Source organism: Sorghum bicolor, chromosome 1, assembly GCF_000003195.3.
Source record: "Sorghum bicolor cultivar BTx623 chromosome 1, Sorghum_bicolor_NCBIv3, whole genome shotgun sequence".
Classification (NCBI taxonomy): Eukaryota; Viridiplantae; Streptophyta; class Magnoliopsida; order Poales; family Poaceae; genus Sorghum; species Sorghum bicolor.
Window position 1 is genome coordinate 15,850,307 of NC_012870.2, and position 12,086 is coordinate 15,862,392.

Consider the following 12,086-nt stretch of genomic DNA (forward strand, 5'->3'; position numbering starts at 1 on the left):
ATTTCTATGCTTCACAGCAAGAAAAAAAATCTATGAAAGTTGTATTTTAATCCAATACAGGTTTAGTAGGACATCATCAAATTATTGCCAACTCTAACTTGCATTGTGGATGTAAAATAAACTATATGTTTTAAATTTTGTAAAAAAAAAGAAATGTACATAGAGTTGTACTCCTTGCATTTGAAATTATAAGACATTAGCTCTTCTAGATTCATAGCTTTTGTTATGTAGGAGTACTAAGATCTACTTTATTTGTGTCTAGATACATAGCAAAAATAGCACTATATTAAAGATATAGTTTAAATGGAGAAAATATATACCTAACAGATATAGGATCTATAAAATGAAACGTCTTTTAATATAGTTTTGGCTTCTAGACTATTGAAAAAAACAGATATTCCCATGTGTGCGTAACTTATGAATGTTGAGTGGTTTTTTCAAGCAGGATGAATCATTAACATATAGTTTTGGCTTCTAGATTGATCTCAATATTCAAGCAAGACAATAAACATATAGTTGGGCTTCTAGATTGATCTCAATATTCAAGCAAGATATATATAAATTGAAATATTGAGTAGTTTGTTTTTCAAACCAGTTTTAGTTTAACTAATAAGCCATGCTAGAAAGTATTGTTGGTTGATTTATTGTGAGAAAAAAATACTACTAAATAGTTGAGAGATTTACAATCCTCAACTGGCCTTTGTCATATTCGTCAGCGGACAGATGAATCATTGACATGTTGGGCAAGCTATATACCTAACAGATATGGATAGTAAATAAGGAACAATAAAGTGATTTCGATAATGACATTGTTTTCTATTATCAACATTGCCATCATATTATCGATATTACTTATAAAAATAGATTATAACTTTTAGCACGTACGTACGTCTTTGTTTTCATAATGGCAATGATCAAATGTCATTATTATTATGGTCGACGATGAATTCTAGAATTCCCTAGATCGTTGGAATATTTTTTTGCGTTTTCTTATCCAATCGTACAGTATGGTGTGGGGGGTAGAATGTTCTAGTCACAGTGGCACACGAGAGACGCATATATAGCAGGGGCGATAGATAAATTATCAGCCTCGCCCGCCCTTTGGAAGAATCGATCACAGACAGGCTTTGCCTGCCCGCCTTGGTTTGTTGGTTCCATCGTCCCAAGCAAGCAAGACGCCCGGCCGGCGACCCCGCGTACGTGGTGGCGCGGCGCGCTAGAGGTAGACACATAACCTAGGCTGCGGAGAGCATGGCCGGCGGCGACGAGGCGCACGGCGGCGCGTCGGGGCGGCTGGAGAGCATCCTGACGGCGGAGGCGGATGCGTCGTCCCCGTGGCCGTGGGCGCGGCGCGCGTGGGCGGCGGCGTCCATCGAGCTGCGGCTGCTGACGCGGCTGGCGGCGCCGGCGGTGGTGATGTACATGATCAACTACCTCATGTCCATGTCGACGCAGATCTTCTCGGGCCACCTCGGCAACCTGGAGCTCGCCGCGGCGTCGCTCGGCAACACCGGCATCCAGATCTTCGCCTACGGCCTCATGGTACGCACCGCACCGCACAATCTGCCTGTCCCCTCTCCACCAGTCCCGATTATCCGGCCGGCCGGTGCTCCCTCGAACCTCGATTAGACTGGTTCAGTTAGTTAGTTATACCGTCCATCGATTATCCGGGCGTGCATGCAGATGCAGATGCAGGGCATCAAGAGAGAGAGAGAGAATCGATTATCCGGTGTTATTAGTTAGTTTGGTAGATAGATAGGGATGATGGCGTTCCATCTCCATATACAACTGATCCGCCATTAATTAATTTACTCTTGACGAACCAATTGATGAACAGATATAGTAGTAAAAGAACAGTAAGATGGAACTCGTTTTCCTGAGTCGGGTTCATATGTCAGCGTTACGATGACAGTATAAATACTAGGATCAGGAGTAGAGTATATATATATCTACGTCGACGACCTGTGTGCGCGGCCACTGCCAGCTCTTGCGGCCAGCTAGTGCAGCAGACCCACATTAATTAGAATTGTAGGTAGGTTTTGACAAAAATCACTACAAGTTAAGTTAGTTGTGTACGTATTATAGTATGTTTAAAGTTGTTTTGAGGGATGTTTTAATATGGGAGCACGACACGACCGACCTGCACGAGGAGAGAGGGAGCTTCTTTGTCTATAGTCCATCTAGTCTAGGCCAGGGGCGAAAAGAACAAGATGGGCGAGAGGCTGGCAATGGCAAATTGGCAAGGCAATCCGGCCGGCTGGGGCACTCATCCTGAGCTCAGCAAGAGCGACCTTACGTCTCCGGGACGCTCGTGACGAAATTAAAGGAGACGAGCAACCCGCAAGCAAAGCCGACGAAAATCCAGCTGTTCGGCCGGCCGGCGATCGAGCCGCTGCTCATCAAGTGCTCATCGCCATCGATCTTTGGCCTTGTTAAAAATTTTCAAAATTTCTCGTCACATCAAATCTTACGATACATGCATAGAGCATTAATTATAGATAAAAAAATAATTAATTGTATAGTTTATCTCTAGTTTATGAGACGAAAGTGGCATAATAACTAAATTTAAAATTTTAAACGAACTAAACAGGGTCTTTATTCGTAACTCCTGCAGTGGTCGTCTCGTGTTTCTAGAAGGGTGTCCCCGGGCCGTTGGTTTTGCCTGCCTGATAGGAGTAGCTAGAAGGCCTCATCACGTCGGTCGGGGCACCTGTGTCATGACGAAGGCTTTGTTTAATTTTACATTTTTCGTCATATTAAATTTTATGGCAAATACATGGAGTAATTTATATATAATTTATAAAATAAATCTTTTAAATCTAATTAGTCTATAATTAAATAATATTTGTCAAATACAATAAAAATAATATAATATCTGAAATCGCAAAATTTTGCTAACTGGACAAGGCCGAAATTGACGATACATATAGATAGTACATACACGCATGGACAAAACGGTCGCTATCGATCGTGTCGATGCTTCCGGCTTTAATTTTGGTTTCTTGGTGGCCCTCGTAGTCTACAGAAGCTCCAAATGTTATAGCTTCTGGTCCTTTCCTTTTGACTCTTTCCAACATGCATAAATAAGCCAAACCGCAAGATCGATCGATGGCCAAATGGCCTGGGTAGATTATATCATTCACAGTGCCACACCCACCCCCGGATTTCGGTGGATTTTTTTTGTGTCTGTGGATCCAAAGTATTTCTAGATTAATGATTAGCTCACCCTGCACTTAGTTGCGTGGATAAAAAATCTTTTATACCGTTTTATATGTACATACGCTCTCTATTAGATCTGGTTATATGTTTCTGCTGAAACTATTATTTGACCTTTTTTAAGTAACAAACTGCAATTAAGTGTGCACGGTGCAGAAATCCTGACCACTGTTAAATTCTAGAATAAATCGAGAGCACCAATGTTAAAAAAATACTTAATTTTAGATGAACGTATTTTCCATAATAATAAACCTAACCAAGTAAGCTACGCTAAGTTTACATCGAATCATATAAACATGTGAAGACGTTCCATAAACTTAAGGTTTAATAATGCCACCTTAAATTAGTATGGCTGTCTTTTAGGCCTTTTACTTAATTTGATTGTATCTTGTGCTTAAACTTTAAGTTGTTGGTGATATATGACCGTCGCCACCATAATTCAAGAAGAGAGTGGCCCACATTTTAACAATTTGTTAAAAAAAACATATTGTCCATATGACCAAGAATACGGATACATCTGACCCTTTTTTTTTGTTAAAATTATGTACGTTAGTGCTGAATTATTTGAAAAACAATAATGCTCAAATATGTATTTTTATATCTGTAAATTTATATAGATTATTTCAACACCAATATGGCTGTACACAAAATAACGGTGCGCTCTATGTAAAGTTATAGATTTCATTCACCTCTACAGCTGTCACATAAATTTTGCCTTGAGTTGAGCTCATATAAAAGAGTGGTGATTTTTAAGATACTGCAATTTAGATAATGGAAAAAAATCGTCCAATATATGGAAATTTATTTGTCAGCCGGAGCAAGACGACGACATGAGCCTATACTTGCTAACCAGCGAATTATTTTTTTTACAAATAAAGTTTCTTTTAATAAGTTACGAAAACAAAAGATTTTTCGGGCCGTTGCAATGCATAGATAGGCCTTTTGCTCAGGTAAGCCGTTCGCCTATATGGGCCTTATTCGCAATATCCTGAAATCGGCCCAAGTCTGTTTAAATTAATTTGCTGCGATTCACGGTCCCGCCAAAATGAAGAACCATTTGATTGATTGGGTTGTTGCAGCTGGGCATGGGCAGCGCGGTGGAGACGCTCTGCGGGCAAGCCTACGGCGCCCAGAAGTACGACATGCTGGGCATCTACCTGCAACGCTCGGCGGTGCTCCTGTGCGCCACGGGGGTGCCGCTGGCCGTGGTCTACGCCTTCTCGGAGCCGATCCTGGTGTTCCTGGGGCAGTCGCCGGAGATCGCCCGCGCCGCCTCCATCTTCGTCTACGGCCTGATCCCGCAGATCTTCGCGTACGCCATCAACTTCCCGATCCAGAAGTTCATGCAGGCGCAGAGCATCGTGCTCCCGAGCGCCTACATCTCCACCGCCACGCTGGCGCTGCACCTGCTGCTCAGCTGGGTCGTCGTCTACAAGGCCGGCCTCGGCCTGCTGGGGGCCTCCCTCGTGCTCAGCCTCAGCTGGTGGCTCATCGTCGCCGCGCAGTTCGCCTACATCGTCGTCAGCCCCAAGTGCCGCCACACCTGGACGGGATTCACCTTCCAGGCCTTCTCCGGCCTGTGGGACTTCCTCAAGCTCTCCGCCGCGTCCGCCGTTATGCTCTGCCTTGAGACCTGGTACTTTCAGGTCCTGGTGCTCATTGCCGGCTTGCTCCCCAACCCTGAACTTGCATTGGATGCCCTGTCTGTATGGTGAGTGTTAGTACCATTATATTCATGCATCCTTCACTATCGTCTATCCCTAGCTACGGTCTATTTACACTGATATGCAGCTACAAAATCAGGAATATTAATCTTGTTCATGTTATCTGATCTGCAGCATGACTATTTCTGGGTGGGTGTTCATGATCTCAGTAGGGTTCAATGCTGCTGCCAGGTAGGTTCGCAACTCAGCTACAAACTACAGCTGCCAGGTTTAATTTTCTTACTGGTTTAATTTGTGCATTCTAACTGACTTCTGAATGATTGGTTTCCAGCGTGAGAGTGAGCAATGAGCTCGGTGCAGGCCACCCAAAATCTGCCTACTTCTCAGTGTGGGTAGTGACTGCGGTCTCTACACTGATATCTGTCATGCTTAGCATTGTGATCCTATGCCTGCGCAACTACATCAGCTACTTGTTCACAGAGGGTGAGGTGGTGTCGAACGCGGTGGCGGATCTCTGCCCACTGCTTGCCATCACGCTCATTCTCAACGGCATCCAACCTGTTCTGTCAGGTTAGATTTCAGAGACCTTCTCTCAATCTCTCGTGTGAATATACTATCAAATATTAGTAAACAGAGCATCCAAAACCTGCTTTATTTGCCAACTGTGTTTTTGTTACTCATTTAGAAGCGCCAAGCTTTTCTAGTCATACCTATTGAGCTGCATGCATTGAGTCATACTGCGACAATTAGGTCAGTAAGAATAATTTTATCCTCCAACTGACTGAGCAATCATTCAGTATGAGGAACTTTAGATGTTGCACTAAAATTGTTATTAGGTAATCAGTCGACTTACCAGTTACCACATACTAAAATTATATAATGGTTACCAATTCTCTGATGCAATGATGCAACATTGCAACCAATGAAAATGCCTATATGTCCTCTGGAAAATGAATGATCTGTTCACATTTTACACTATATATTAGCATATAATCAGACTCGGTAAGCACTCCGATCAACTTTGGTGTGTCATGTCAATACTCCATGCAGGACGGGCAATGATGATTCTCCTAAAAATCATGTGGTGGTGGACAAGTGCTTCCCATCTCTTTCCTTCTTATTTGAACTTTAAGTGCTGAATGGGGAGAGCACAGTAAACTTACATCATGATCAGAAAATAAATGGATGATAGCTCGACTGATTATTTCTGATCATGATGTGTACGAGTACTTCAATGTGTGATTTGAACATTTCTAACAAGCAGATATTTCACATAAATAGGTGTCGCTGTTGGGTGTGGGTGGCAACAATTCGTAGCCTACGTGAACATTGGCTGTTACTACATAGTTGGTGTTCCCCTCGGCGCCATCCTAGGGTTCGTCTTCAAGCTCGGTGTGAAGGTAATGAACTCAAATGTTCTTTTAATTTTTTTGAATACCGAGAATGATCAACTCTAATGACGTACTCATGTCTCTCCTGACAGGGTATTTGGGGTGGTATGATTGGAGGAACTTGCATGCAGACGGCTATTTTGTTGTGGGTCACCTTGAGAACTGATTGGAACAAAGAGGTAGGGATAAATTCCTAAAATTTGCAGAATAAAAGATAAAATTTTCAATTTTACTTTTGGATTTAGGTTCGATAAGATTCTGTATTGTACTGTAGCAATCATGAATGCTAAGCTCTGTCGCGCAGCTAGCTAGCTAACTGTGTTGTTGCTACTTGCTTACGGACATCCGTGTTTGGATAATTATGTTTCAGGTAGAGGAAGCACAGAAAAGGTTACACAAATGGGAGGATAAGAAGACGACGGAGCCCCTTCTTGCGGGGGTCGGCAATGGCAATTAATTAATTTACTGGATGGATGGTTATCCACGTCAATGTCCGGCCGGTTTCACCGCACCACCGTCACCATCAAGATATGGACCCTGGCCTGCAAGTGTTTCTCCAGAGTTTTTAGATTTTCTTTACCGTAACAGTAACAGTGATATCGATCAAGCCGTGGGGAAAATTTGTATACGTTGATTTGAGGCATCTCACGACGTTAGATGAATTGTATACTCGTTCGTATCTCACAAATTTTGCAAAACATAAAAGGAAGATTTTGGTTACAGAACTGACGTGTGTCTTCTTAGTTAGAGAATTCGGAGCATACACAAGTGGAGTATTTTGAACAATTTTTTTTTTTAAAAAAAAGTGGCTGCTTCACCGAGACCTGGGATTTCGCGTGATTTTCCACAGCCGAAGCCATCCAGAAACGCGAAAGGCCGTGTCGTCCGCCTCCGCGCTCCGCCATCAGCTCGCGGGGGTGAAATTTCGTTTGCATGTCTAAGCAACAAAGTCAGATATATAGGGGGTGTTTAGGACTGCTCTGCTCCACGTTTTTCAGCTCCGCTTCCACGCACTCAGTTCAAGAAAAAAGGATGGAGTTTTTTTAGAGCTGCTCTATGATAATGTTTATGGAGCAGAGTTTTTTTTTTGACAAAGTTTATGAAGCAGAGTTTACGGGGCAGTGCCAAACACTCCCATAATTTTGCTTTAATATGAGCAGAACAAACTAATTATGTGCCCTGCAAACATCAAAACATGGTTGCTATTTTTCTTAAAAAGACGCCAGGGTAAATATTTATAGTGGCGGTTCTTTAGAAGATGCTTGTGAAGTTTGTGATTTCAAATGACCTTTCACAGTGGCGGAAGCATGTAAAATAAAAATAGGTTTAGATGCCAATACTAATATTAATATTACGTATAGTAGCAAGTATACGCCGTCCATCCAAATATACAGCATGCAAAGGCTCTAAAAATAACAGAAATAAATATCCATCAAAATTAGCCCCAAGAACGATCAGCCCATGCGTTTTCTCAGAGCTTAGCTAAGGGGTGGTCGATGGTTTCCTGGAGCCTGGCTTAAGCCTCTAAACAAACAACCAAACAGCATGAAAGTGGCTTATTGAAGCCTGATTGGGACGACTTAGCCACCCAACCAAACAGAGCTATAGAGTTCAAGTTACTCCCTCCGTCTCAAAAAGAGTGTCGTTTTAGGTTTTTATGCCAAAAGTTTGACTCGATTTGTAGAAAATATATGCAATATTTATATCTCTAAATATATGCAATATTTATATCTCTAAATAAATTTGTTAAAAAACTAGACTTAAAGATCTTTCCAATGATACTAATTATGTACTATAAATACTAATATTTTTTACTATATATTTAGTTAAAGTTATTTCTCGAAAAACGAAAACGACACTTATTTTGGAACGGAGGGAGTATATATTGAATTGAAGATACAAAATATGACGATGCAGACTATGGCATATGCCACACCAACAGGTCTCTTATAATATTTCTTGTACATCCAGAGGTAGGCCCTAATCGTTGTAGGTAGAATGAGCGATGGGCCTAGGTACTGTCAATGGCCAGAGATAGCACGATGACAGGATGGCAGGCCCGTTATTAAGTCTATCTACCACAACGAAGTATGTCCTCTGTAAAAAAAAATACATATCTAGATCTGGTTAATTAAATTTTATAAACAATAATATCAACCATTATAATTATATATACTACGAAAGTATATTCCACAATAAAATCAACTAATATTTGTATGTTCTTTTGTAAAAAGTTGGTGAAATGAAGATTGTTTGACCTAAAAATACTGCTAAAGTGGTGCTAAAGAACAGTACATCACGTCCTCCGCCTAGGGCCCCTCTATTTCTTTCTATCTGGTGCATTTCCAGAGAGAAGAAGGGGAGGAGATGGACCCATCTTTTCCAATATCTTAGAGTTGAGTCCTAATAAATTTGCGGTGAAATCAGATGATTTTCGGTCATGGTTGTTGTCTTGAGATGACTTTGGTAGTTGTCACAATGAGATCATCATTGTAGGCATCGATTTCATTGGCAAACGACCAATTTGCGGGCCTTATCGACAAGGGGAGGGGTGCTTCAGGGAGCCCCTTATGAGGACAACGGCTCTCGGTCATTAATCTCATCGTCAATGGTCGTGGAGAGAAAATCAAGGTCTTGAGGTGATGAATCTTATCATATGTCATACCTAACAATGCAGTTGCCGATATTTTTTCAGCGATTTAGATGTGTTTTGGATTGGTTCTTGAGCGTTGGATCTTGTGGCATGTCCAATGTTTTGAGGTTGGTCATTGGATTCAGCATAAGGACTGCACTTTAGCTTTGGCGTTTAAGAAAATCCATTTGGGAAGAAGACGATGAAAGAAACTTAATAGATATTATATACTTGTTATTTCAGATTTTGTTTTTAGTGTAGTTTTGAGATGATACTATGCCAATATTTAATCTAAGTCCTTCCCTTAAAAAAAGAAGATTATATCATTGGACTTGAAAAATCTAGAATATGATTTGCATAAGAAAAATGAAGTGAACTAAGGACGTCCTAATAACTAGCTAGTATTTGGTTAGCTATTAAGACGTGGATAGAGAAAAAGTAGGAGAGAGAATAGTCACTAGCGACGAACAAATAGTTCATCTATTTTTACGTAGTTCAAGAATCTGTCATAGGAGTATATGGGTCTGAAGCGAGTCTCAGTGGAGGTTTCATGACTCAGTTTCCAAAACACTTGTATTAAACTATCTATGTTCCCATGAAACTGTCATCATCTCTCTCTCTTCATCAATATAGGATCACATCAGCATATTTAATGTGCATGAAACCTCTATTGAGACTGACCTAATAGTACATAAAAATAGTCTTTTATTTTGTCTCTCACCTCCACATAAGCTAACTACGTAGATAACACTATTTGTGGATGCCATAACAAGGAGCAGATCCTGATAAGACATAATAAATATTACTATTATTCATTATAAGGTAGTTGGACTTTGCACGGATTTTATAGTTATTATTTATTTATTTGTTTGTTTATTTGGTATGGAGTAGTTATGTGTGTGGTGGCTTGCTTTTCTGACTTCAGATTAACTGAAAACACCCAGGGATGTAGTATAATCTGCGGCAGGTCTTAGCCGCCGTGCTAGGCTGCTAGCTGGTCATCAGGCCGGTACTATATATACAATACAAAAAGAACGAGTGTGCGTGCGCGCAGGACATGGTATGCTATAAAAAAGGGCCATTACAAATTAAAAAGACTAAATATATGGAAACTATTTTGTGGGACGAATTTATTAAGCCTAATTAGTTTGTCATTGACACATGTTTACTATAGCCTTACATTATCAAATCATGAACTAACTAGGCTGAGGAGATTTGTCTCATAAATTAGCCTCATCCCTACAATTAGTTTTATAATTAGTCTATATTTAATATTCTAAATTAGTGTAAAAAAAGATGTTCATAGGGACTAAATTTTAGTCAGGGCTATCTAAACACCCCCTCATTCGCGGAGTACTACTGTATTTGACAGTGCACAGCACCAGAAAGAAATATATAAGGCAATTAAGGACGCGATTAGTGCAAAACATATGCATGTCGATCGATTTGATGCCCTGCCAAATGAATTGTATCCTGCATGCATGCATCAGCGGATGCTAGTCAAATAAGGATCTGGGATTCGACAGAAATACTCCGAATTTCAGCGAATTTTGTCCAATTCGGTTAGGTCCGAAACAAAATTTGTGATTCATTCCGAAAATTCACCGAATTGAGCCCGAAATTGGACCGAATTTTCCAAATGAATCCCAGAACAATCTCAATCAGGCTGCTCTCCATACACTCCATGTGTACAATAATAAGCCGATCGATGTGTCATCATCGTCGTCTGGCGTAAGATAGTAGGAGAGGAGGAGAAAACAATGGCAAACAGGCAAAGACTTTGCCATCTCCTGATGTCGATTTGTCGAGCATCGGATTGGGACGTCGCCCGGCTTCAATTTGAAGACGCGCCGTGCGCCGCCGGGCGGGTGCGCAATTGCAAGCAGCCTCCCCCCCTCATTGTCCGCAAGCGGCGGCCTAGCTCGTCGCCTGAATTCATCATCAGAAAAAGTTAAAAGCTAAAAAGCGTGCGGCGGGTAGAGGCGCGCGGCTGCGCTACGTATTATAAAAAAAATAAACAAACAAAAATTTGAAAACAACCCACACCCAGCTAGCGTAGCATGTATGATTGCCGGCAGGGGGCGGAGTGATGAACTGATGATCGCGAGTTATAGTACCCCCGGCCCACGTCGTAGTAGGCGCGGCGTGAATGCAGACTTCGACAGGCGGTAGGGCGTCTCTCTCTCTCCTTTTCTTTGCGTCATCACTGACGAAACCGGCCGGCCGCGCGCTCGGTTCTTCACTCCGATCCGGCTTCGTGTGTTCCTGACAGCTCAACATCGTGGTGGCGATCGACAGTGTAGAGTGTACGCCGTCGGGTCCAGGGTTCCAAACTTCCAACCTATCCGTCCCTTCTATAAGAGTTTCACTCTCACAAGGCGCTGCCGTTTCTGATCAATAGCGTAATATAATAGTTGTAGGAGAGAGTTTACTTGTATGGCCCTCAAAAAAATGTTTCTACCTTGTATAACCTCTTTTTTTAACTTTCTTCTATGGCTCTCAAACGAACTTTCATTTCTTCTATGACCTTTCGTCCGTTTTCTGGATGGTAAAAAGGCCATAATGCCCCTGTCATCAATTTTTTTTAAGTTTGGTTTGTTTCTTGTATATTTTGAGTAATATTAAACAAACAAATTGATAATTTAGACATTATAACAGTACATATTTGGATCACAATAAATCTTTGGACAACATCACAGTACAGTATAGTATGTGCTCAAAAATTTCATTTATAGAATAAACAAACCAAACTTTGTGAAAAAAAAAAATTCATGTTAGGGGTATTATGGTCTTTTTGCCCTTCACTTAACACCGTTGAGTGCTGAAAACAGACGCAAGGCCATAGAAGAAATAAAAATTCGTTTGAGGGCCATAGAAGGAGGTTAAAAAAAAAGAGGTCATACAAGGAAGAGACATTTTTTTAGGGCCACTCAAGTAAATCTCTCTAGTTGTATCCTTCTTTTTTTAAGGAGTCACAATTTAAAACTTGCCAGATAAGCTAAAATATAGTTCTTTATTTTTGGGGTGTTTGCCAATTTAAAATTTGATCAAAGTTATATAAAAATGCTAATGTTTACAATACAAAATAAGTATTATTAAATAAATTATGAAATATATTTTTTATACTAAATCTAGTTGGAGACATAAATACCATTTAAAGGACTGAGTAGGCAACCAGACGAG

At 40.9% G+C, this 12,086-nt stretch overlaps 1 protein-coding gene and 1 long non-coding RNA gene across 2 annotated transcripts; one reads left to right on the forward strand and one right to left on the reverse strand.

The window, feature by feature from the left end:
- Nucleotides 972–6,996, forward strand: LOC8065644 (protein DETOXIFICATION 40). The gene is made up of 7 exons (XM_002464276.2): nt 972–1,542; nt 4,296–4,927; nt 5,055–5,111; nt 5,212–5,450; nt 6,162–6,280; nt 6,364–6,450; nt 6,642–6,996. The coding sequence occupies exons 1-7, from the start codon at nt 1,252–1,254 to the stop codon at nt 6,726–6,728; spliced, it is 1,512 nt and encodes a 503-aa protein (XP_002464321.1). The 5' UTR covers nt 972–1,251; the 3' UTR covers nt 6,729–6,996.
- Nucleotides 10,324–11,403, reverse strand: LOC110431886. The gene is made up of 2 exons (XR_002449365.1): nt 10,950–11,403; nt 10,324–10,832 (listed from the first exon to the last, which is right to left on the reverse strand). It is a non-coding gene; the product is annotated as an uncharacterized LOC110431886 (long non-coding RNA).

Bases quoted from the DNA above. Each gene is read 5' to 3' on its own strand.
- LOC8065644 (XM_002464276.2), top strand. From the start codon at position 1,252: ATGGCCGGCGGCGACGAGGCGCACGGCGGCGCGTCGGGGCGGCTGGAG. The intron at 6,281-6,363 runs GTAATGAACTCA...CTCTCCTGACAG, and splicing joins TCTTCAAGCTCGGTGTGAAG to GGTATTTGGGGTGGTATGAT. The intron at 6,451-6,641 runs GTAGGGATAAAT...ATTATGTTTCAG, and splicing joins GAACTGATTGGAACAAAGAG to GTAGAGGAAGCACAGAAAAG.